Source organism: Triticum urartu, chromosome 5A (assembly GCF_056163025.1).
Source record: "Triticum urartu cultivar PI428250 chromosome 5A, HENAU_Tu73, whole genome shotgun sequence".
NCBI lineage: Eukaryota > Viridiplantae > Streptophyta > Magnoliopsida > Poales > Poaceae > Triticum > Triticum urartu.
In genome coordinates, this window is record NC_141877.1 from 590095496 (window position 1) to 590123422 (window position 27927).

General features: G+C 43.7%; 1 protein-coding gene across 1 annotated transcript; it reads left to right on the forward strand.

Moving 5' to 3' along the window:
- The first annotated feature begins 24353 nt into the window (after window positions 1-24353).
- LOC125510848 (transcription factor PCF6) lies at window positions 24354-27715 on the forward strand. The gene is made up of 2 exons (XM_048676122.2): window positions 24354-26036; window positions 27273-27715. The coding sequence occupies exon 1, from the start codon at window positions 24800-24802 to the stop codon at window positions 26015-26017; it is 1218 nt and encodes a 405-aa protein (XP_048532079.2). The 5' UTR covers window positions 24354-24799; the 3' UTR covers window positions 26018-26036; window positions 27273-27715.
- The last annotated feature ends 212 nt before the right edge of the window (window positions 27716-27927 follow it).

Sequence of the window (27927 nt, forward strand, 5' to 3'; positions counted from 1 at the left end):
GTGTAAAAAAATTAAAGCGGAAGAAGACAATGTATGCCATTTCGCACACGGAGGTGGCACGTTCCCTCTCGGAACCACGAGCCTTCTTGAGAGAAGCTCCGGTTTGCAAGAAGCTTATACCAAAGCTTGTTCCAATTCGGCCATTTACCACAACATGTTGGTGCCATGTCATCACACCATGCGAAATTTCATGATTTTCAGGAATGTTTTGGATTTATAGGAATTAAGAAAAACCAAGTTTGTCAATCTTTCGGCCAAGCCACGACGCCCAGATGTTTGAATTTCATTCCCATTTTTTGCATGGGACCTAGAAATTCACCCAAGGACACATATGTGATTTTTCAACCAACTTTGGTGCACTGGAGCATATGCTTGTAGTTCAAATTTGAATTATGCACATTAAATGCCTAGAAATTCAATTAATGTATAAAAAGGCCAAACGAACCCGGAATTATTCCAAAATTTAGCACGATACTTCTATTTGGTCTAATCTGCCTATGTAAAAAAATTAAGGTTGGAGAAGGCAGTGTACGTATGTCATTTCGGACACGAAGGTGACACGTTCCCTCTCGGAACCACGAGCCTTCTTGAGAGAAGCTCCAGTTTGCAAGAAGCTTGTACCGTTTGTCCCAATTCGGCCTAAAAATTTACCACACATGTTGGTGCCATGTCATGATACCATGCCAAGTTTCATGATTTTCAGGCGTGTTTTGGATTTACATGAACTAAAAAACCAAGTTTTTCAATCTTTCCGGCTGAGCCACGACGCCTAGATGTTTGAATTTCATTCCCATTTCTTGCATGGGACCTAGAAAATCAACCGAGGACACACATGTGAATTTTCAACCAACTTTAGTGCACTAGAGCATGTGCTTGTAGTTCAAATTTGAATTATGCACATTAAATGACCAGAAATTCAATTAATGTATAAGAAAGTCCAAACAAACCTGGAATAATTTGAAATTTTAACACGGCACTCATATAGTTCTATGTTGCCTCACTAAAAATCAAGGGGGGAGGCAGCGTATATCATTTCACACACAAAGGTGACACGTCCCCCCTCGGGAACCACGAGTCTTCTCGAGACAAGCTCCGGTTTGCAAGAAGCTTATACGAAAAAGTTGTCCAAATATGGCAAAAAAATTTACCGCTGCATGTTGGTGCCATGAAATGACACCATGCCAAGTTTCATGATTTTTAGGCGAGTTTTGAATTTCTAGGAATTTAGAAACCAAGTTTCTCAATGTTCCCGGCCGAGCCACGACGCCCAGATGTTCGAATTTCATTTCCATTTCTTACATGGGACCTATAAATTCACCCAAAGACACATGTGATTTTTCAACAAACTTTGGTGCACTGGAGCATGTGCTTGTAGTTTAAATTTGAATTGTGCACATTAAATGCCTAGAAACTCAATTAATGCATAAAATGTCAAATGAACCCGGAATAATTTCAAATTTAAACACGACACTCATGTAGTTGCATGTTAACTGTACATAAATGTTCTAGCAATTCAAACACCATCCTTTCCCTCCGTAACACCATTTTATCTTTCAAAACATAATAAAAAAATCAGGTATACCACAAACAGTTTACTAGAAAGAATCATGTGGGATGCAATATAAAATATCTTGGTGTACCATCTTGTCTGGCTTACGCAGGAAGCTTCGTCGTCCATAGTCCAGCGCCCGCGCTTGAACCACACTTGCGCGCCAGTTTCTCGCGGCACCGAGCAAAATTTTCCTGCCACCGCCGAAATGTTTATCTCCCCGCCCCCTCCCTCCCACCAAAAGCCACATTTCCACTGTCCTTCCTTGCTTTTCAAGTTCAATCCTTCACTGCTGCTTACTGGCAACTCAGCCTCCTCGTCGGTGACCCTTCTTCTTGCAGCGCCGCGTCCTCGCCAGCTACCCTTCTTCTTGCAGCGTCGCCTCCTTGCCGCCGACCCTTCTTCTTGCAGCTCCGCCTCCTCGCTGCCGACCCTTCTTCTTGCTGTGCGGCCTTGTCGATATGGTCAGGTAATCCACACCACATGGAAATAATGATATCCACCACATGCTTCAACACTCATCGGACTGCATACACCAGTATGTATTATTTCCAATAAGTCACTAGCTCGCTCCATTGTACCGGAGAATGGAGTTTTAGTCATCTTGCCTATGAGGCAAGGTTCACATGTCTCAAATGATTCATGATCAAGAGATTCCAAAAGTCCATCAGCATGGAGTTTCTTCATGCGCTTTACACCAATATGCCCTAATTGGCAGTGCCACAAACATGTGGTAATATCATTATTAACTTTGCATCTTTTGGCATCAATATTATTAATATGTCTATCACTACGATCAAGACTCAACAAGAATAAACCATTCACAAGGGGTGCATGACCATTAAAGATATTACTCATATAAATAAAACAACCATTATTCTCTGACTTAAATGAATAACCATCTCGCAGTAAACAAGATCTAGATATAATGTTCATGGTCAACGCAGGCACCAAATAACAATTATTTTAGGTTTAAAACTAATCCCGAAGGTAGATGTAGAGGTAGTGTGTCGAAGGTGGTCACATGAACCTTGGAACCATTTCCGACGCGCATCGTCACCTTGTCCTCAACCAGTCTTCATTTATTCCGCAGCTCCTGTTTCGAGTTACAAATACAAGCAACCGAACCAGTATCAAATACCCAGGCGCTACTATGAGCACTAGTAAGTTACACATCAATAACATGTATATCAAATATACCTTTGTTGACGTTGCCAGCCTTCTTATCTGCCAAGTACTTGGGGCAGTTTCACTTCCAGTGGCCATTCCCCTTGCAGTAGAAGCACTCAGTTTAGGTTTGGATCCAGCCTTCGGTTTCTTCACAGGAGCGGCAACTGCTTTACCATTCTTCTTAAAGTTCCCTTTCTTTCCCTTGCCTTTCTTGAAACTAGTGGTATTTTTAACCATCAACACTTGATGCTCCTTCTTGATTTCTACCCCCACACCCTTAAGCGCCGCGAAGAGCTCGGGAAGTGTTTTCTCCATCCATTGCATATTATAGTTCATCACAAAGCCATTATAGCTTGGCGGCAGTGATTGGAGAATTGTGTCAATAACCGAGTCATATAGAAGATTAACTCCCAACTAAGTCAAGTAGTTGTGCAACCCAGACACTCTGAGTATATGCTCACTAACAAAACTGTTCTCCTCCATTTTACAGCTAAAGAACTTGTCGGAGATGTCATACCTCTCGACCCGGGCATGCGCTTGAAATACCAATTTCAGCTCCTAGAACATCTCATATGCTCTGTGGTGCTCAAAACGTCTTTGGAGCCTCGGTTTTAAGACGTAAAGCATGCCGCACTAAAGTATCGAGTAGTCATCAGAATGTGCCTGCTGGATGTTCACAACATCCACAGACGACGCTGGAGGGGGTGCGTCACCTAGCGGTGCACTAAGGACATAAGCCTTCTGTGCAACAATGAGGATAATCCTCAAGTTACGGACCCAGTCCGCATAGTTTCTTCCATCATCTTTCAACTTAGCTTTCTCTAGGAATGCATTAAAATTCAGGGGAAGTACAACGCGGGCCATTGATCTACAACACAAATTTTGCAAAGACAATTTTTTGCTTGTATCCGCGTTGGTATTTCCCCGAAGAGGAGAGGATGATGCAGCACAACAATGGTAAGTATTTCCCTCATATATGAAACCAAGGTTATCAATCCAATGAGAACCAAGCAACAATATGTAAACGGTACCTACACACAAAGAACAAATACTTGCAACCCAACGTGTAAGAGGGATTGTGAAGCCCTCCTCGGTATTGAGATAAATAAAATTGCGGTAGATTGGATAAATAAATCTTATAAAAACGCAAAATAAAATAAATAAAGACAAAGTGCAGCAAGGTATTTTTGGGTTTTTGGAATAATAGATCCAAAAACAATATGATAAAATATAGACCCAGGTGCCGTAGATTTCACTAGTGGCCTCTCTCGAGAAAATAGCATACGGTGGGTAAACAAATTAATGTTGGGCAGTTGATAGAAGAGCAAATAATTATGACAATATCCAAGGCAATGATCATGTATATAGGCATCACATCCAAGATTAGTAGACTGACTCCTGCCTGGATCTACTACTATTACTCCACACATCGAATGCTATCCAGCATGCATCTAGTGTATTAAGTTCATGGAGAAACAGAGTAATGCAATAAGAACGATGGCATGATGTAGACAAGATCTATTCATGTAGGAATAGACCCATATTTTTATCCTTAATAGCAACAATACATGCGTGCCTCGCTACCCCTTCTGTCACTGGGTGAGGACACGGCAAGATTGAAACCATCACAAAGCACCTCTTCCCATTGCAAGAAAAATCAATCTAGTTGACCAAACCAAATCAAAGTTCCGGAGAAGAAATACGAGGCTATAAAAATCATGAATATAAAAGATCAAAGAAGACAAAAATAATATCCATAGATAGATTTGATTATAAACTCGCCATTCATCGGATCCCAACAAACACACCACAAAAAGTCATTACATCAAATAGATCTCCAAGAACATCGAGGAGAACATTGTATAGAGAATCAAAAAGGGAGAAGAAGCCATCTAGCTACTTCCTACGGACCCGTAGGTCTATGGTGAACTACTCACACATCGTCAGAGGATCACCAATGAGGATGATGAACCCCTCTGTGATCGTCTTCCCCTCCGGCAGAGTGCCGGAATAGGGCTCTAGATTGGATCTCATGGTTCTGGAACCTTTGGCGGCCGGAATTGCGTTTTGTCGACTACTACCTCTTGAGCACTGCGTTGATTTGCCCTTGAAGAGGAAAGGGTGATGCAGTAAAGTAGCATAAGTCTTTCCCTTAGTTTTTGAGAACCAGGGTATCCATCCAGTAGGAGATCACGCTCGAGTCCCATGCACCTACACAAACAAACAAGAACCTCACAACCAACGTGATAAAGGGGTTGTCAATCCCTTCACGGTCACTTACGAGAGTGAGACCTGATAGATATGATAAGATAATATTTTTGGTATTTTTATGATAAAGAGAAATAAAGATGCAAAGTAAAATAAACGACAATAGAAATAGCAAAGTGTTGGAAGATTAATATGATGGAAGATTGACCCGGGGGCCATAGGTTTCACTAGTGGCTTCTCTCAAGAGCATAAGTATTACAGTGGGTAAACGAATTACTACCGAGCAATTGATAGAATTGAGCATAGTTATGAGAATATCTAGGTATGATCATGTATATAGGCATCACGTCCGTGACAACTAGACTGAAACGATTCTGCATCTACTACTATTACTCCACACATCGACCGCTATCCAGCATGCATCTAGAGTATTAAGTTCATAAGAACAGAGTAATGCTTTAAGTAAGATGACATGATGTAGAGGGATAAACTCATGCAATATGATATAAACCCCATCTTTTTATCCTCGATGGCAGCAATACAATACGTGCCCTGCTGCCCATGCTGTCACTGGGAAAGGACACCGCAAGATTGAACCCAAAGCTAAGCACTTCTCCCATTGCAAGAAAGATCAATCTAGTAGGCCAAACCAAACTGATAATTCGAAGAGACTTGCAAAGATAACCAATCATACATAAAAGAATTCAGAGGAGATTCAAATATTGTTCATAGATAAACTTGATCATAAACCTAGAACTCATCGGATCTCGACAAACACACCGCAAAAGAAGATTACATCGAATAGATGTCCAAGAAGATCAAGGAGAACTTTGTATTGAGATCCAAAGAGAGAGAAGAAGCCATCTAGCTAATAACTATGGACCCGAAGGTCTGAAGTAAACTACTCACACATCATCGGAGAGGCTATGGTGTTGATGTAGAAGCCCTCCGTGATCAATACCCCCTCCGACGGAGCGCCGGAAAAGGCACCAAGATGGTATCTCACGGGTACAGAAGGTCGCGGCGGTAGAAATAGGGTTTTGGCTCCGTATCTGATGTTTCCAGGGTATATGGGTATATATAGGAGGAAGAAGTACGTCAGTGGAGCAACAAGGGGCCCACGAGGGTGGAGGGCGCGCCTAGGGGAGGTGGGCGCCCCCCTGCCTCGTGCCTTCCTCGTTGATTGCTTTACGTAGACTCCAAGTCCTCTGGATCACGTTTGTTCCGAAAATCACGTTCCCGAAGGTTTCATTCCGTTTGGACTCCGTTTGATATCCTTTACCTTTGAAACACTGAAACAGGCAAAAAATAGCAATTTGGGTTGGGCCTCCGGTTAATAGGTTAGTCCCAAAAATAATATAAAAGTGTATAATAAATCCCATTAAACATCCGAACTAGATAATATAATAGCATGGAGCAACCAAAAATTATAGATATGTTGGAGACGTATCAAGCATCCCCAAGCTTAATTCCTGCTCGTCCTCGAGTAGGTAAATGATAAAAGAAGAATTTTTGATGTGGAATGCTTTCTAACATATTTCTCAATGTAATTTTTTCTTTATTGTGGCATGAATGTTCAGATCCGAAAGATTCAAGATAAAAGTTTAATATTGACATAAAAATAATAATACTTCAAGCATACTAACTAAGCAATCATGTCTTCTCAAAATGACATGGCCAAAGAAAGTTATCCTTACAAAATCATATAGTCTGGCTATGCTCTATCTTCACCACACAAAATATTTAAATCATGCACAACCCCGATGACAAGCCAAGCAATTGTTCCATACTTTTGATGTTCTCAAACTTTTTCAATCTTCACGCAATATATGAGCGTGAGCCATGGATATAGCACTATATGTGGAATAGAATGGTGGTTTTGGAGAAGACAAAAAAGGAGAAGATAGTCTCACATCAACTAGGCATATCAACGGGCTATGGAGATGCCCATCAATAGATATCGATCTGAGTGAGTAGGGATTGCCATGCAACGGATGCACTAGATCTATAAGTATATGAAAGCTCAACAAAGGAAACTAAGTGGGTGTGCATCCAACTCGCTTGCTCATGAAGACCTAGGGCATTTTGAGGAAGCCCATCATTGGAATATACAAGCAAAGTTCTATAATGTAAAATTCCCACAAGTATATGAAAGTGATATCATAGGAGACTTTCTATCATGAAGATCATGGTGCTAATTTGAAGCACAAGTGTGGAAAAAGGATAGTAGCATTGTACCTTCTCTCTTTTTCTCTCATTCATTTTTTGGGCCTTTTTTCTTTTTTTTCTTTTTGCCCTCTTTTTTTATTTTTTTATTTTTCGTGCGGAGTCTCATCCCGACTTGTGGGGGAATCATAGTCTCCATCATCCTTTCCTCACTTGGGACAATGCTCAAATAATGATGATCATCACACTTTATTTACTTACAACTCAAGAATTACAACTCAATACTTAGAACAAAATATGACTCTATGTGAATGCCTCTGGCAGTGTACCGGGATGTGCAATGATGCATGAGTGACATGTTTGAAGAATTATGAACGGTGGCTTTGCCACAAATACGATGCCAACTACATGATCATGCAAGCAATATGACAATGATGAAGCGTGTCATAATAACGGAACAGTGGAAAGTTGCATGGCAATATATCTCGGGATGGCTATGGAAATGCCATAATAGGTAGGTGTGGTGGCTGTTTTGAGGAAGGTATATGATGGGTTTATGGTACCGGCGAAAGTTGCGCGATACTAGAGAGGCTAGCAATGGTGGAAGGGTGAGAGTGCGTATAATCCATGGACTCAACATTAGTCATAAAGAACTCACATACTTAATGCAAAAATCTATTAGTTATCGTAACAAAGTATTACGTGCATGCTCCTAGGGGGGTAGATTGGTAGGAAAAGACCATCGCTCGTCCCCGACCACCACTCATAAGGAAGACAATCAATAAATAAATCATGCTCCGACTTCATCACATAACGGTTCACCATACGTGCATGCTACGGGAATCACAAACTTTAACACAAGTATTTCTCAAATTCTCAACTACTCAACTAGCATGACTCTAATATCACCATCTCCATATCTCAAAACAATTATCAAGTATCAAACTTCTCATAGTATCCAATGCACTTCTATGAAAGTTTTTATGTTATTCCTAAAAGCAAATTTCCATGTTGTTCTGAAGGACTCTCAAAATAATATCAGTGAAGCATGAGAGATCAATTATTTCTATAAAATAAAACCACCGCTGTGCTCTAAAAGATATAAGTGAAGAACTAGAGCAAAAACTATATAGCTCAAAAGATATAAGTGAAGCACATAGAGTATTCTAGTAAATTGCAAATCATGTGAGTCTCTCTCAAAATGTGTGTACAGCAAGGATGATTGTGGTAAACTAAAAAGTAAAGATTCAAATCATACAAGACGCTCCTAGCAAAACACATATCATGTGGTGAATAAAATATAGCTCCAAGTAAAGTTACCGATAGACGAAGACGAAAGAGGGGATGCCTTCCGGGGCATCCCCAAGCTTAGGCTTTTTGGTGTCCCTGAACTTTACCTTGGGGTGCCATGGGCATCCCCAAGCTTAGGCTCTTGCCACTCCTTGTTCCATAATCCATCAAGACTTTACCCAAAACTTGAAAACTTCACAACACAAAACTCAAAATAGAAAATCTCGTGAGCTCCATTAGCGAAAGGAAACAAAACACCACTTCAAGGTACTGTAATGAACTCATTCTTGATTTATATTGGTGTTAAACCTACTGTATTCCAACTTCTCTATGGTTTATAAACTCTTTTACTGTAGCGACCAGACCTCAAACAGTATGATCTCTATGTATAAGTGTCATCCCTGGATCGGTAATGCTGACACACACAGTACTTGAAGGATATATAACAGAGTGGCAATCACACACTTATTATATTGAATGTCTCAAAAGAGAACTTATTACAATAAATATGGCTTAAGGCCATCTAATACGATAAAAGCGGAAGGCTTGGAAGATAAAGTGAGTCCATCAACTCCAACGGCATCACTGAGTGAAAGATCACGACCTAAGGCTCCTTACTCGTCGTCTGAAAAGTCTGCAACATGATATGTTGCAGCCCGAAAACGGGTCAGCACATAGAATATGCTGGCAAGGTAACACAAGAGAGTAATGAAACAATGTAAAGCTATCACTATATGCATATATGGCTGGTGGAGGTTGTATGGTTAATAGGTTTTTGTGAAAAGCCAATTTTTCCCTACTATAAAGGAATAAATTTTATTTAACTATCATGGTAGTTACTAAACATTGAGAAGGTTCACCCAACTCGATCCCAATTAAAAGTAATCATCATTAGACCCAATCAAATTAATTTAAGAGTGATGAGATCCACATGATAATCCAAGAACTAGATACTCAAGATGTCCATAACCGGGGACACGGCTAACCATGATTAGTTTGTACACTCTCTAGAGGTTTGTGCACTTTTCCCCACAAGACTCGATCTCCTCCATTGGATTTCTCGCACTACATGGTGTTTGAGAAACGGATGACCGAGACACAGTCTTTCAGAAGCGTTAGCACCTTACGATGGGTAGACCGGTACAAATACAATTCCCTACATCTGCTAGTCTACCACTGTAAGAGTCCACACGACTTAATCAACTATGCTAGAGCCCATAATGGCATGTGGCTGCACACGGAAGTTTCCAGTATGAATAATCTTATGATCCCTTTGAGCCTGAGTGGCGGTCCATAGGAAAATCACACAATACCCCGGGATTTCCAAAAATACAGGCAATCACTGGGTTCCCCAGGTGCCTCAATCCACCCAGATGTGTATTAAAGTTGCCACCTTAAGTAAACATTAAATTAACAATCTCACATCTGTCATGAAAACACTCAAACCCAATCCACGTCTACGAGCATAGCATAGCAATATAAGCAACGTAGAAGTAACTCCCATGGTTTGATGAAGAAACAGGTGAATAGGTACTACCTCAGCTACTTCCCAAACCCACAATTTAATTCAGATCCTAACCATGCAATGTTTGAGGATTGATCTAATGCAATGAAAACTGGGTAGTAGGAGGTATGATCAAAGTGTTACTTGCCTTGCTGATGATCCACGAAACCTAGAGACTCGATGTAGCACGCTCCGCACTCCGGGTACTCTATCACAAACAAACAAGCATACAATAAGCAATCAAGCAAAGGCACGGGTAAAACTCAAATAAGAGATCTAACCAGAAAGTTCAACTTAAGAACTCCGGTTGGCAAAAAGTATCAAATCAAACGAAGCAACAAAACTCAAACGGCGAGAGAAACAAGCTTCGTTTACTAATCTAGACCTAGGTCAAATTTTACAGTAGTAAAAACTTGTTTAAGTTGATTAAACGGAAAGAGGGTTTCGAGACGAAACTCTAGGCGCTTGAATTGCATGATTCCGATAAACAAGCGAAAAGTTACACTAGAACGAAAATCGGATCAGGAATCGCGACAGAAAATAATCGTGGAAAATCCGAGAAAAAGAAAACCTGACGAACAGGCTAACGGACGAACGTTCGTTGTCTGCGGCTAAACGATGGAAACTGTTCGTAAAACCGAACGTAAAAGCGGCCGTTCGCTAAATAACTAAACCAAAGAAAAAAAACCGAACCGGATCTAGAAAAAAACGGATCTAGGGTTTACGAAATAAAACTGATTGGTTTTAAAAAAACCGGCGGCTACCTCGAACTTTGGCGGGATCCGGTGAGTCAGCGGTGGCGGGAGGTCCGGCGGGGCGGCGGCGGGCTCCGGCGAGGCGGGGGCGGGCTCCGGCGGGGCGGCGCGGGCGGCGGCGGCGGCGGGCTCCGGCGCGGGCGACGGTGCGCGGCGGCGGCGGCGGGTGGCGGCTAGGGTTAGGGTTTCGGGTGGGGCGGCGGTAACGGGCCTCGGGGCGGTGGCTTATAAAGGCCTGGCCCGAGAAGTCATGGCCGGGTACGGCCCTAAGTCGATCGACTTTTTTTTAAAATAATTTTGACGTGCAGAAAAAGAAAGAAAAGAAATACTAAACGGACTCCAAAAATCCAGAAATAAATTTTCCCCGTCCTCTAAAAATAAGTCGGACAAGGTGAACATTTATTTGGGCCTAAAACGCATATTTGAAAACCGCACTTTTTTCCTAATTCAAGTAAAATAGCGACAAAACTCCGAATAAAAAATCTTATTTGATTTTAATATTAAATCTCTAATATTTCTTTATTTTGAGGAAGTCGTTTTATCCTCTCTCTTTCATTTTTAATAAAATAAATAATTCAGAGAAAAATAATTAAAATCAAATCATCCTCTTTTCATAATTCGAGAAAACCTCAAATATGAAAATAACGAAATCCCCAACTCTATCTGTAGGTCCTTGAGTTTCGTGGAATTTCTAGGATCAACCAAAATGCAATAAAACATGATATGCAAAGATGCTCTAATGTATAACATTCCAAATTGAAAATTTGGGATGTTATATTTACTAGCCATAGATTCATCAAAATAAGCAAACAACACATGAAAAACAGAATCTGTCAAAACAGAAGAGACTGTAGTAATCTATAGCTAACGCAAACTTCTGGAACCCCAAAAATTCTAAAATAAATTGCTGGATGTGGGTAATTTATCCATTAATCATCTTCAAAAATATTTAACTAAATAGTACTCTCCAAATAAAAATGGCAGCAATTCTCGTGAGTGCTAAAGTTTATATTTTTTACAGCAAGATCAAAAAGACTTTCCCCAAGTCTTCCCAACGGTTCTACTTGGCACAAACACTAATTAAACACAAAAAACACAACCAAAACAGAGGCTAGATAAATTATTTATTACTAAACAGGATCAAAAAGCAAGGAATAAAAATAAAATTGGGTTGCCTCCCAACAAGCATTATCGTTTAACGCCCCTAGCTAGGCATAAAAGCAAGGATAGATCTAGGTATTGCCATCTTTGGTATGCAATCCATAAGTGGCTCTCATAATAGATTCATATGGTAATTTAATTTTCTTTCTAGGAAAGTGTTCCATGCCCTTCCTTAATGGAAATTGGAATTTAATATTCCCTTCCTTCATATCAATAATTGCACCAATCGTTCTAAGAAAAGGTCTACCAAGAATAATAGGACATGAAGGATTGCAATCTATATTAAGAACAATGAAATCTACGGGCACATAGTTCCTATTTGAAACAATAAGAACATCATTAATTCTTCCCATATGTTTCTTAATAGTGGAATCCGCAAGGTGCAAGTTTAAAAAACAATCATCAAAATCACGGAAGCCTAGCAAATCACACAAAGTTTTTGGAATCGTGGAAACACTAGCACCCAAATCACACAAAGCATAGCACTCATGATCTTTAATTTTAATTTTTATTGTAGGTTCCCACTCATCATAAAGTTTTCTAGGGATAGAAACTTCCAACTCAAGTTTTCTTCATAAGATTGCATCAAAGCATCAACGATATGTTTAGTAAAAGCTTTGTTTTGACTATAAGCATGAGGAGAATTTAGCACGGATTGCAACAAGGAAATACAATCTATCAAAGAGCAATTATCATAATTAAATTCCTTGAAATACAAAATAGTGGGTTCATTGCTATTTAAAGTTTTAACCTCTTCAATCCCACTTTTACCAATTTTTGCATCAAGATCTAAAAACTCCGAATTTTTGGAACGCCTTCTAGGTAAAGGTGACTCATCTCCAGTCCCATCATTATCAAGATTCATATTGCAAAACAAATATTTAATAGGAGACACATCAATAACTTTTAGATCTTCATGTTTATTTTCATAGAAACTAGAAGAACACGCTTTCACAAAGCAATCTTTCTTAGCACGCATCCTAGCGGTTCTTTCTTTGCACTCATCAATGGAAATTCTCATGGCTTTGAGAGACTCATTGATATCATGCTTAGGTGGAATAGATCTAAGTTTCAAAGAATCAACATCAAGGGAAATTCTATCCACGTTCCTAGCCAAATCATCAATCTTAAGCAATTTTTCTTCAATTAAAGCATTGAAATTCTTTTGCGAATTCATAAACTCCTGAACACTAGTATCAAATTTAGAGGGCATATTATTGAAATTTCCATAAAAATTGTTGTAGGAATTACCATAATTATTAGAGGAATTACTAGGAAACGGCCTAGAATTAAAATTACCTCTATACGCATTATTACGAAAATTGTTCCTACCAACAAAATTCACATCCATAGATTCATTATTATTCTCAATCAAGGTAGACAAAGGCACATCATTAGGATCAGAGGAAACACTCTTATTAGCAAACAATTTCATAAGTTCATCCATCTTTCCATTGAAAACATTAATTTCTTCTATCGCATGCACTTTTTTATTAGTAGATCTTTCGGTGTGCCATTGAGAATAATTAACCATAATATTATCTAGGAGTTTAGTAGCTTCTCCTAAAGTGATTTCCATAAAAGTGCCTCCCGCCGCCGAATCTAAAAGATTTCTAGAAGCAAAATTCAATCCGGCATAAAAATTCTGTATAATCATCCAAAGATTCAAACCATGTGTGGGGCAATTACATATGATTAATTTCATCCTCTCCCAAGCTTGTGCAACATGTTCATGATCAAGTTGCTTAAAATTCATAATATCATTTCTAAGAGAGCTGATTTTAGCAGGAGGAAAATACTTAGAGATAAAAGCATCTTTGCACTTATTCCATGAATCAATACTATTTTTAGGCAAAGACGAAAACCAAGCTTTAGCACGATCTCTAAGGGAAAAAGGAAATAGCTTCAATTTAACAATACCATTGTCCACATCTTTCTTATTTTGCATATCACACAAATCAACAAAGCTATTTAGATGGATAGTAGCATCTTCACTAGGAAGGTCGGTGAATTGATCTTTCATGACAAGATTCAACAAAGCAGCATTAATTTCACAAGATTCAGTATCGGTAAGAGGAGCAATCGGAGTGCTAAGAAAATCATTGTTGTTGGTATTGGTAAAGTCACACAATTTAGTATTATCTTGAGCCATCGTGACAAGCAAGCAATCCAACACACGAGCAAACAAGAAACAAGCGAAAAAGAGGCGAACGGAAAGAGAGGGCGAGAGGAAAAGAGGCTGAATAAAATGGCAAGGGTGAAGTGGGGGAGAGGAAAACGAGAGGCAAATGGAAAATAATGTAATGCGAGGGATAAGAGTTTGTGATGGGTACTTGGTATGTCTTGACTTGTGTGTAGACTCTCCGGCAACGATGCCAGAAATGGCTCGTTGTCGGGAGTCAAATCTTGACTTGACTTGGCGCGAATCTCCCCGGCAATGGCGCCAGAAATCCTTCTTGCTACCTCTCGAGCACTGCGTTGGTTTTCCCTTGAAGAGGAAAGGGTGATGCAGTAAAGTAGCATAAGTCTTTCCCTTAGTTTTTGAGAACCAGGGTATCTATCTAGTAGGAGATCACGCTCGAGTCCCACGCGCCTACACAAACAAATAAGAACCTCGAAACCAACGCGATAAAGGGGTTGTCAATCCTTTCATGGTCACTTACGAGAGTGAGATCTGATAGATATGATAAGATAATATTTTGGTATTTTTATGATAAAGAGAAATAAAGATGCAAAGTAAAATAAATGTCAATGGAAATAACTAAGTGTTGGAAGATTAATATGATGGAAGATAGACCCGGGGGCTATAGGTTTCACTAGTGGCTTCTCTCAAGAGCATAAGTATTATGGTGGGTAAACGAATTACTGTCGAGAAATTGATAGAATTGAGCATAGTTATGAGAATATCTAGGTATGATCATGAATATAGGCATCACGTCCCCGACAAGTAGACTGAAACGATTCTGCATCTACTACTATTACTCCACACATCGACCGCTATCGAGCATGCATCTAGAGTATTAAGTTCATAAGAACAGAGTAATGCTTTAAGTAAGATGACATGATGTAGAGGGATAAACTCATGCAATATGATATAAACCCCATCTTTTTTATCCTCTATGGCAACAATACAATACGTGCCCTGCTGCCCCTGCTGTCACTGGGAAAGGACACCGCAAGATTGAACCGAAAGCTAAGCACTTCACCCATTGCAAGAAAGATCAATCTAGTAGGCCAAACCAAACTGATAATTCGAAGAGACTTGGAAAGATAAACCAATCATACATAAAAGAATTCAGAGGAGATCCAAATATTGTTCATAGATAAACTTGATCATAAACCCACAATTCATCGGATCTCGACAAACACACCGCAAAAGAAGATTACATCGAATAGATCTCCAATAAGATCGAGGAGAACTTTGTATTGAGATCCAAAGAAAGAAAAGAAGCCATCTAGCTAATAACTATGGACCCGAAGGTCTGAAGTAAACTGCTCACACATCACCGGAGAGGCCATGGAGTTGATGTAGAGGCCCTCCGTGATCAATGCCCGCTCCGATGGAGCTCCGGAAAAGGCCCCAAGATGGGATCTCTCAGGTACAGAAGGTTGCGGTGGTGGAATTAGGTTTTTGTGGTGCTCGTGGATGTTTTGGGGGGTACGTGGATATATATAGAAGGAAGAAGTAGGTCGGTGGAGCAACGAGGGGCCCACGAGGGTGGAGGGCGCGCCCCTGCCTCGTGGCCTCCTCGATTGTTTCTTGATGCCCACTCCATGTCTCCTGGATCACGTTTGTTGAGAAAATCACGTTCCTGAAGGTTTCATTCCGTTTGGACTTTGTTTGATATTCCTTTTCTGCGAAACACTGAAATAGGCAAAAAACAGCAATTTGGGTTGGGCCTCTGGTTAATAGGTTAGTCCCAAAAATGATATAAAAGTGTAAAATAAAGCCCATTAACATCCAAAATAGATAATATAATAGCATGGAGCAATCAAAAATTATAGATACGTTGGAGACGTATCATCGACTCCCCTAGGGTTCCTGGAATATTTGGGTATTTATAGAGCTGAGAGGCGGTGGATAGACTCCCGTGGGCCCCACCACCCACCTGGGCGCGCCAGGGGCCTCCGGTGCACCCTGGTGGGTTGTCGGCCCCACGGGCCTCCCCTCTGGTCCTTTCTTGGTTCCCAAGCTTGCTTCTTGGTAGAAAAAAAATCTCCAAAAAGTTTCGTGGCATTTCGACTTTGTTTGGTACTGATATTCTGCGAAGTAAAAAAACAAGCAAAAAACAGCAACTGGCACTAGGCACTATGTCAATAGGTTAGTCACCAAAAAGATATAAAGTTGCTATAAAATGAATGTAAAACGTCTAAGAATGATACTATAACAGCATGGAACGATAAAAAATTATAGATACATTGGAGATGTATGAATAATTGAGACTAAGTTCATGATAATTTAGTTTAGTTAATCAAATTACTAATGAACTCCCACTTAAATCAACATCCCTCAAGTTGTGTAAGTGACACATGATCCAAATCAACTAACCCTTGTCCGATCATCACGTGAGATGGGGTAGTCATCAATAGTGAACATCTTCATGTTGATCATACCTACTATATGACTCATGTTCGACCTTTCGGTCTCCTGTGTTCTGAGGTCATGTCTGTACATGCTAGGCTCGTCAAGTTTAACCCAAGTATTCTGCACATGTAAAAACGGCTTACTCCCGTTGTATGCGAACATAGTGTGTATCACACCCGATCATCATGGGGTGCTTCGAAACTCTGAACTTTTGCAATGGTGCATACTTAGGGAGAACACGGATTCTTGAAATTAAGTGAAGGGATCATCTTATAATGCTGTTGTCGTTCTAAGAAAAATAAGATACATAAAAAGGATAAACATCACATGCAAACAATATGTGACATGATATGGCCATTATCATCTCGTGCTTTTGATCTCCATCTCCAAAGCACCGGCATGATCTCCATCGTCACCGTCATGACACCACGATCTCCATCATCGTGTCGTCATCTGGTCGTCTCCGCCAACTATTGCTAACACATAGCGATAAAGTAAAGCAATTACATGACAATTAATAAATTAAAGACAACCCTATGGCTCATGTCGGTTGCCGTACTCATCGATATGCAAGTCGTGAACCTATTACATAACATGATCATCTCGTACATCAACATATATCACATCATGTTTTGGCCATACCACATCACAACATGCCCTGCAAAAACAAGTTAGACGTCCTCTACTTTGTTGTTGCCAATTTTATGTGGCTGCTATGGGCAACTAGCGAGCACCGTTCTTACCTACACAAATCCACAACGGTGATAATCAAGTTGCCTTTTAACCCTCTATAAGGACCGCCTTCGTCAAATTAGATTCAACTAAAGTAGGAGAGATAGACACCCGCTAGCCACCTTATGCAAAACAAGTTGCATGTCTGTCGGTGGAAGCGGTCCCTTGTGCGTGGACAAGTAAGGTTGGTCCGGGCCGCTTCATCCCACAATACCACCGAATGCAAATAAGACAAGAGAGGTAAGAAATTTGAGCATCAACGCCCACAACTCTTTGTGTTATACTCGTGCATATACATCTACGCATAGACCTAGCTCATGATGCCACCGATGGGGAACGAAGCATGAAAATGAAAAAAATTCCTATGAACACCCAAGATCTATGTAGGAGAAGCATAGCAACGAGAGGGGAGAGTGTGTCTACGTACCCTCATGGACCGAAAGTGGAAGCGTATATAACACGGTTGATGTAGTTGTACTCTTCGCGATCCAATAACGATCCAACCGATCTAGTGTCGAACGGACATCACCTCCGAGTTTAGCACACGTGCGGCTCGATGACGTCTCCTACTCCTTGCACTACAAAAAAAGACACATCCACGCCATTTTGGGTCGAACGATTTTTTTTTCGACATGCTTATGACACTTCTATGATGATAATTGTGACAAAAGCGTGTATCATCATAGATGTGGTGGGCTCCTAATTCTATGACAAAAAATCATGACAAAAAATGGGCTTTTCATCCAGGGCGGGCCGAGGATGGACCTGCATGACATTCTTTGGGCCGTCATTGACATAATATATCAAGGTAGAAGCGAGGACGAGGAAAATATCAGGGAGTTTCCGGTTACGGTGGGTGGTCGGGGCCGAGCGATGCACGGAGGTTTGCACGTTTCTCTCGTACACTTGTGTGTGTGTGTGTGTGTGTGTGTGTGTGTGCGAGGCGTTGGTCTCTAACTGAACCCGAGCGAGGCTATCGCTTATTGAACCCGAGTGATTGCACTGGCTACGTTACTGAACCCGAGCGATCGATCCCTTGGCTGTTAACTGAACTTGAGTGATTCCTTCCATACTGCTGCTCACTGAAGCCGATCGAAACTGTTGCCTCTTGATGAACAGTGATCATTGTTGGGGGTTGGATGAACAGTTCCTGGTGGGGGTTGGATGAAGAGGACCCCGTGGTAGTAGTAGTTCAGACACTTGACATTGTTACTCCTACCACGTTGCTGAATCCACTAGACCATGGCTGCACAAAGCAAATTACATTGTCATCAGGGTGTGCATGTTATCCTTTTACATGCATCACTTCACCAGGATGGCAGATTCGCCCTTGACAAGGCTGGCGAGGCCGCTGAGGAGCCTCTCCCTTGCTCTGTGTACTCGATGCGCAACCTCAACAAGGTGCGACACGAGAAGGCCATTGGCGGGCGGGTGCTCCAGCACGAGGCCTCCTGTCGAGCCCGTCTCTCCTCCTTGGCCCTCCGGATGAGGACCTTCATTGGCGTCACGTACGGCTTCCTCTCCCACTTCCTCTTGGGCCGGGGCACATCGGCGTAAGGGAACTCTTCTTCCTATGGCTCCCTACTGTCGTGCAGCCATCACGTCCACGCTCTGAGAGGACGCACATACCTCACCAGCGGTTCAGCTCTCCCACGCATGACTCGCCGAGCCAAAAGCCCAGCCAGTGGCATTTCATCGAACACGTTGCCCTCAGCGCAGATGCAAGAAGAGCCAAAAGCCAGGTCGAAGCGAGGGAGCTATGGAAATCTGGAACGCGACGGCTCCTTGGAATATCAAGAGTGGCCTTTTAGGGTGCACCAACGGGGAGGGGCGCAGAGGTCCGGGCCATGAGGGGGACGGATGCCCACGCTCCAGGCGAAAAGACAGTGATTTGATGGGCATCGAACTCAACTGGCACGCGTACGACGACACACGAGAGTGGATGCTCGAGTTTCACCGGCGGGGCTCCTGCGGGTGGAGACAGGCGGACGCGTGTGTTGTGTGGGGGTCCGGCGAGCAACGTGGTGGCGCTGTAGTCCGGAGGGCAGCAGTCAGAATGAGGGTATTTCGGTCAATGCAATCCTTCCCCCGCCTCCATCATAGTCATATCCCGTAGTCTTACCCGAGAGTCCAGAAAAATATAGTCTCCTCCTCCTTTCCTCATGCTTTCGGACGCTGCTCCCAGGGACGACCCCGTGGCCGGATCAGCGCCGCCGCCGGCAACGGATCCACTTACTAAGAGCACTTCACTGCCCGGCAATAGCGCCGGAAAAGAGTTTTGATGACCCACAAGTATAGGGGATCAATCGTAGTCCTTTCAATAAGCAAGAGTGTCAAACCCAATGAGGAGCAGAAGGAAATGACAAGCGGGTTTCAGCAAGGTAATTTCTGCAAGCACTGAAATTGTCGGTAATAGGTAGTTTGATAGCAAGATAATTTGTAACAAGTAACGAGTGGCAATATTAACAATAGGTGCAACAAGGTAGCCCAATCCTTTTTGTAGCAAAGGACATGCCAAAACAATCTCTAATAGTAAGCAAAGCATTCTTGAGGACACACGGGAATTTCATCTAGTCACTTTCATCATGTTGGTTTGATACGTGTTCGCTACTTTGATAATTTGATATGTGGGTGGACCTGTGCTTGGGTGCTGTTCTTAATTGAACAAGCCTCCCACTTATGATTAACCCCTCTCACAAGAATCCACAACTACGAAAGAGGAATTAAGATAAAATCTAACCATAGCATTAAACATATGGATCCAAATCAGCCCCTTACAAAATAGCGCATAAACTAGGGTTTAAGTTTCTATCACTCTAGCAACCCATCATCTAATAACTACTCCACAATGCATTCCCTTAGGCCCAAAGATGCTGAAGTGTCATCTAGTCGACGTTCACATAACACCACTAAGGGAATCACAACATACATATCATCAAAATATCAAACAAATATCAAATTCACATGATTACTTATGACGAGACTTCTCCCATGTCCTCAAGAACAAAAGTAACTAATCACAAAACATATCAATGCTCAAGATCAGAGGGGTATTGAATATCATAGCAGATCTGAACATATAATCTTCCACCAAATAACCAGCTAGCATCAACTACAAGATGTAATCAACACTACTAGTCACCCACATGTACCAATCTGAGGTTGTGATACAAAGATTGAACACAAGATATGAACTAGGGTTTTGAGATGAGATGGTGTTGTTGAAGATGTTGATGAAGATTGGCCCTCCCACGATGAGAGGGTTGTTGGTGATGACGATAGCTTCGATTTTCCCCACTGGGAGGGAAGTATCCTCGGCGGAATCGCTTCGCCGGAGAGAAAAAGTGTTCCTACCCAGGTTCCGCCTCGAGACAGCGGCGCTCCGTCCCAAAAGTCCTCCCCTTATTTTTTTCTAGGGTAAATGACATTACATACCAGAAGATGGTCACCAGAACTAGGCCAGGGGGCCCACTACTCACCATGGTGCTTGCAAAATAGAAATAAAAAGGAATAGAGGAGAACACTTTCACTTTTGCATAAAAAGTAAAAAAGATAGGCCATTCGCAGAGGGAAGCAGAGGTTGTCATGCGCTTTTTGGTTTTGTATGTACAATCTCTTAATGCAAAAGAATGTCACATTATATTGCCCCTTATGATAGCAACCTTTATTATGCAGTCTATCGCTTTTATTACTTTGCCATCACAAGTCCATACAATGCTTATTTTTTTCTTACACTAAAAGATCAAACATATTTATAAGCATTTTTTCTTGCCTTATGCACCGATGGCAACTTACTTGAAGGATCTTACTCAATCCATAGGTAGGTATCGTGGACTCTCAAAACATGAATTTGGGTTTAAGGTTTTTGGATGCACAAGTAGTATATCTACTTAGTGTGATTTTTAGCTAGCAAAGATATTGGGCAAGCACCACATGTTGGAGGATCTATGACAATATAACTTCTATGTGAATATGAACAAACATAAATCATTACGTTGTCTTCCTTGTCCAACATCCCATAAGATATTTAATTGGGGATCACAATCATAAAAGATGTCCAAGATGGTATATTTGCATGTGAATATTCTTTTCCCTTATTAATTGTTTCATGAATTGCGTCATTGACCAATGCTATGTTTGTCAACTTTCAGTAAATTTTACCACTTATACTTTTCCTTATGTGATGTCTTACCATAAGATTAGCATATGATCTTTTCCATTATTTTCTTTATTTTGATTGAAACAACAAAGTAAAGAACAAAAACTCAAACTAATCTTTATTATATAACTCTCAACTTGATTTAATCATATTGCTTGGTTTTATTCTGTCTCCATCATGTCATGTGGCAGGAGTCGGTCGATTGGTGGAGTAATAATAGTAGATGCAGGTAGGAGTCGGTCTACTTGTGATGGACATGATGCCTATATACATGATCATTGCCACGAATATCGTCATAACTATGCGCTTTTCTATCAATTGCCCAATAGTAATCTCTCTACCCACCGTATGCTATGTTTCGAGAGAGAAGCCTCTAGTGAAAACTATGGCCCCGGGGTCTATTTAAATCATATTACAGAAACCTAAGTTACCTTGACGCAATTTTCTCTCTTTTATTTTACTTCTCAATTTATATATCTACCACTACCAGATTTGATCGTTGCAAGTAACGAGTTCAAGGGGATTGACAACCCTCTTGCCTGCGTTGGGTGCAAGTATTTGCTCTTGTGTGTGCAGGTGCTGTTTGACTAGGATTTGCATGGTTTGACTATTTGTTTCAATGACCTTGGTTCTCACGGAGGGAAATACTTATCAGCTACTATATTGCTTCACCCTTCCTCTTCTGGGAAAATCCCAATGCAGCTCACAAGTAGTAGCTGACACTGAGATGGCAAATTTTCTGGCATTCCAGTAGATGATACAGATAAGCAGGAGACGGGTGAATCTAGTTTGCCTGTAGATTCTCATAGAGATTCATGTGAAGATGTGGATGGACAGTTGATGGAAGATGATGTAGATGATGCACATGATGATGAGCTGATAAATGTTCATGACAAAGAAAACCATGTTATTGAAGTGGGGAAGTTGTGGGCAAACATGGATGAGTTTAGGATGTGTTTCAGGACTTATGTAGTCAAACATGAGTTTGATGCCAAGACTAAGTGGACTAATAGAAAGAAGTTTTATGCGATTGTAGAGGTTTTGATGGAAGTGCCAAGCCCTGCAAGTGGTTACATATCTGCTAGACACCAGCCTGATGGAAGTACCATCAGGGTTAATCAAATCCCACATCTACATACTTGTATTACAAATCCTACGTGGCTCCAGGAGGGCGCGACACGAAACTCTGTTGTTTGTTGACACCATGGGACATGTCGGCATATCGATTTCCATGATACAGACAACGGCGAAGAAAGTCTTGATTGCTTAGATCGTAGGATCGGTAAGGCGAAGGGGGCCTTGAGGGTGATGGAGTCAGCCAAGTGTTTCATAACTTTCAGTATCAGCGGTGTCAAGTGGAGGCGGCAACACTAGAGGATTTCATATTTGGTGGTGGTCCTCGGGCCTTCATTGGCTGTGCCTAGCAATTGCCTTGTTGAAGGTATTGTTTCGAGAGCTCGGTCCTTCTCCAGGGTGACAACCTATAATCTTGGATCGGACAACGACGACGCTTGTGCACTGTTTCCTTCTTGAAGGCGTCGCTTTTGGAGACTTTTTATGTTTTTCGGGTGTTGTCTTTGGTGGTGGTTTGTGTGCTGCTGTTGAGAGGAGTTGATCATTATGACGAGACCTTTTCTTTTTTCTTCTCTTTTCGGGCTGTGTGCATCCTGATTGTCTTTGTGACTTCTTATTTTTTTTTGGCTGAATATTGTGAGGCAAAAGCCTCATAGCCTTTTATTAAAACTCAAACACTAGGTGTTCCAAGTTTTTGACTTCTTGTTCATGCAGAGGCTAGGTCTAATTGCTATTTTCATGATATTAATATATTCCTATTTTAAAATAAATAAATAAATGATAGCCATCGAATCAGTCCAGCACCTATGTTTGTATCAGGCAAGCGAATCAATCCAACAGCTAAGCTAGCTTGCTTGCTATGTGCATATGGGACTACATGACAGTCAATCAAGGTGCATATGTCAGAGTACTTGTGTCTTGTCGGAAATGAAATCTTAAACCCCTGGATATCTCTCGCCGCTTCGTGCCCCGTCTGCCGCTTCTCCACTAACGTGCCCCGCTCGCTCTATGCCCGACCACTTCTCCTCAGTGGTGAGCTAGCACACGAATCGCACGTCGCAAGCTAGCGCATGGGAGCTTGACTCCGCATGCCGCACGAACCAAAACATCCCGAGATCCCTTGTTTTCGTCTGTCGCCCATGAATTGGGGTGTCTCTCGATGCGACATCGTCAATGTCAGTGGCGGAGCTACACCAGAATGCTTGGGGGTCGGAACACAAAATGTGAACATTTAAGCGGGCAAACTGCTAATTTTTCTTCCAACTAAGCCCTCTACTTAATATTTCCTTCACAAAATTGTCCAAGGTTGGGGGGGGGGGGGGGGGGGGGAGATACACTAAGCTCCGCCAGTGATCGATGTTGTTCCTTCCCTGGCCCTGGTTGGCCACCGCGGCCGCACACTTCAGGAGCACATTGCGGGTGTTGCGGGTGCAGTCGCGGGAGTGTGGTGAACGTGCATGCATCAAGTGTAGGTGCGATAGGGGTGACACCCACTATATTATCATTATATCCGTAAAATTATAAATCGCTACATGAAAGGGCAAGACAAATTGTAATGATCAATTTTATCTACTTGTGATAGATCATTCGTCGTGAATAAAATAGATGGACAACAAGACCACCATTAGCCAGGGTGGATCAGTTTTATCTCCTTGTGATAGATCACTCGTCGTGAATAGAATAGGTGAACAACAAGACCACCGTTAGCCATGGTGGCGAAGAGAGAAAGCGACAACACATACCGATACAAGCGCGTGACCGTCTAATTCTGCCGTTGCAATTCACGGGCACATGTGCTAGTAAAATAGTAAGAGAGAAAATCGAACACATGGTGAGCCCGGGCGAACCGGACGACCCGAACGTGTACATTCATACGTTCGGGTCGCCGTCGCACCGAGCAAGTGTCGTGGTGCGTCGACCGCAAAGCGACCCCGCCGCCGCCGCAAAGGCGAAGGCGAACACCGTTCCGTTCCTATTCCTACGCGCCAGCATCGACAAGTGTGTGGAGCAGAGCCAGTCAGCAGCGAGCAGCGCTGCTGCCGCCGCCGCAGCTAGGCAGATCTGACAGCCCGACGCCACGGCCGGGGTCCCCCTCCAAAGCCTGCCGCCGCCACTGTTTCCCCCGCTGCCGCGTGCGAGCGAGCGAGCTCAGCTGCTGCATCGGGGGCTTGAAAAAAAGGGCGGCGCCAACGAACGATCAGGCAGGGGTGCGGGTGCCGCTGAGCTGCGGTAGCTCGTAGGGGCAGTATCGTAAAAGGCAGACGCGCCGGCTGGGCGGGGCAAATCTGCTTGCCGGAAAAGGCCGAGCCGCGAGCCGTTGGCGTCGCCACTCAAGCCAGCTCCAGCCCTGACACGCGCACAGCGCAGCCGAAACGGCTGCTCCCCGTCCCGAGCGCAATAAAAGGCGGCCTCGCTGGCTGTCGCCGCAGCGTATGTACGGGGCTGGATGGAGTCGGCCGACGCAGCGGGTGGGGCGGCCGGGGCCGGGGCGCCGCCGGGCCGCGGCAAGCGCATGCGCGGCGCGATTGCGAGTAGGGAGACCGCCGGCGGCGACGGCATGGAGTTGGTGCCGTGGGGGTCGCCGCCGCCGCCGGGCCAGCAGCCGCCGCAGCTCCAGGGGCCGGCCTCGCGGATCTGCCGCGTGAGGGCGTCGGGGGGCAAGGACCGGCACAGCAAGGTCTACACGTCCAAGGGCATCCGCGACCGCCGGGTGCGGCTCTCCGTGCCCACGGCCATCCAGTTCTACGACCTGCAGGACCGCCTCGGCTTCGACCAGCCCAGCAAGGCCGTCGAGTGGCTCATCAACGCCGCCTCCGCCGCCATCGACGAGCTCCCCTCCCTCGACCCGGCCGCCTTCGCCAACATGCCGGCCGACCACCAGGCCGCGCCCCGCGCCGGCAAGCAGCAGCAGCCGCAGGGCAGCAGGTCCCTGTGCAGCAGCACCTCGGAGACCAGCAAGGGGTCCGAGCTCTCGCTCTCGCGCTCCGACGGCCGCGTCGGCGGCGGCTCCTCCCGGGACAAGGAGGTCACCGTCGCCAGCAACCCCTCCGCGCAGGCCGGCTCCTTCACCGAGCTGCTCACCGGGGCGGGGCCGGCGTCGGCCATTGCCTCCGCGGCTCCGCGCAGGCAGTCCTGGCAGAAACAGCCGCAGCAGGCCGTTTCCGCGGTCACCGCGGACCGCGTCGGCATCGCACACCCCGGCAAAGGCAGCGGCGCGCAGGTGGTGCCGACGTACCCCGGCTTCAGATTCGGCAATGCGCCCCCGTTCGGCCTGCAGCCGGCGCAGCCGTTCAACTTCGGCCCCTCCGCCCAGAACCAGATGACGCAGTTCTCGCTCGTCCAGGGCGGGCTGGCGGCGGCTCCGGCTCCGGCTCAAGCCGGAGACTACAGCCTCGACTTCTCGATGAACTCCGGTTACATGGGTGCCACCAGGGGGCCCCTTCAGTCCAATTCGCCGCACTTCTCCAGCCACCACCAGCACCAGCAGCAGCAGCAGCGGCAGCTCCAGGACCTGGACGACGGTCCGAGCCCTCCCTTCCTGTACGCGAACGCCGCCGCCACCGCCCCGCACCTCGCGTCGGAGAACCATCTCACGGCGACCGCGGCGATGCAGCTGTGGAACGGGTTCCAGCACGCCGGCATGAAGGAGAAGAGCAAGAACTGATCACCCCGATTCTCCAGCGGTAAGACTGTCAATCTTTCGCCCCGTTATTACCATTGATCGATTTAAGATTAGATTCGTTATATTGGCGTAGCTGCAAACTTTTTGGCACTGCTCGAGGTGTCCTTCAAAGTCCCACGAAGCACAAATCATGCTTCGTCACGAAGGACGGGTGTCGAAATCTTAGCGGCAGGTATCTGCATTTAGCTGAATTTGCATGGTTCGAGCCAAACAGGTGTCGATTGCTTCCCTTTGGGAGGGAATTTTGCATCGCAGGAGACCGGCCAATCACATGGGCTGTGATTTGCTATTGCCCGGCATTTTGCATTTTCCCTGCTAATAATACAGTAATAGTAGTATGATCATCACAGTAATTCATTCTCAAGGCCACAGTTGCTAATTTTGGGCACAACATTTGTCAACTCCATCTTAATGTAGTTACTGTTCATATATATATCCTTGCTACAACAACACTGATGGTTATCAAGTCATACAACTATCACAATGGAAATCCGCATGTGCTTTAGCAAAACTGTTATTGAACATGACAGGTCCTACACATGTCATGTTTTTTTCCATGCACTCCGCTGCAGTCACCTAGACAATTACCCACTGAGCCTTATTGTTTTAACGTAGCTTGCTTCAGATGTCGGCAAAGTGGTTCCTGGTTGGTTGGTTGGGGATCTAAGTGACTAAGTCTAAATGTGCAAACAAACTTTTTATACAGATTAAAAAAAATGGTCTGTCTAGGGCACATCCAGATGAACATACTATCTATAAAAGAACTGAATTTCAGATGTGCGTTTACCTCATAAGTCTGCTATTTCCCCTTCTCTACCTTGATTAGGCACTCTGAATCATGTCTTGATTTCACTTTTCTGAACAAAACACTAGGATGTGCATCACTAAGGTAGGTACAAAAGCCGAATGTTTCTGTTCACTGTGCATCGTTTAAAGCTTCCGCGTGCAAATTATACTGTCATTGTGCACTGCATTGACAGAGGTGTGAAGTAGTAAGTATACATCCAGATGCCACTGTGTCGGTCTGCAGCATCTCTTTAGGCCTCTGATGATCTCGGTACATAAGGCTGCGCCCCTAAAGCCACCGCATTTTCTGCTCCACCATGGTTTGGCAGGAACTGCTTTACTGTCGCCTGCATCTTCTTTATACATGCGTTGCCTCTTGAATCAAAAGCTATCTTACCATTCTGGTACAAGCTCCAGCATCCCAATGATCTCCATTTCTGTCCACCTGCAGGAACCAAAGGCATCGACATTTTTTCCGGCTTCGGCAATAATTCATCTCGTGGAGCTGCTGCCTCAGGGGTGTACCGGATCGTCATCGATCGTTCGTCCAAGTCTGCTTCGTCCGGCATGGACGAACCCTGCTGTCATTTATTCAGGCAACCATGTGCTGCTTTTTTTTTCCTTCTCCTCTGAGATGAGGCTGGTGTACAAGTTTTGGGGGAGTTTTATTAGACAAAGACTGGCAAAGCAAGCGCCCTGCTGTGTGGGCTCGAACCTGCTGTTGTTGTTGTTGTTGTCGTCGTCGTCGTTGTTTTAGAAATTGTGTCTTTTTTCTGAGATCATTTGGAACCTGTGTTTGATCGGGTGGGTGGAGGATTCATGTGCCCCGCCTTCTGTGCCAGGCTATTCTCAGGTTTGGAGAAACAAGTCCCCCATAGATTTTTCTATTTTCCATTCCAAAGCGTTGTTCTCTCCTCTGCCTCGCAGTTGGCTCAAATGGGTAGGGCTGGATTAAAGAGCTGCTTGGAATCCGTGCTAAAATCCATGATTGGCTCCGTTTCTTAAGAAGCGAGCTACGAGCATAACGAGCTGAGCTATCGAGCGGTTGGCTCTGTTCATTAAGCCTACGAGCTTTTGGTCCAGCCCTACGCATGGGGTTGTGAAAC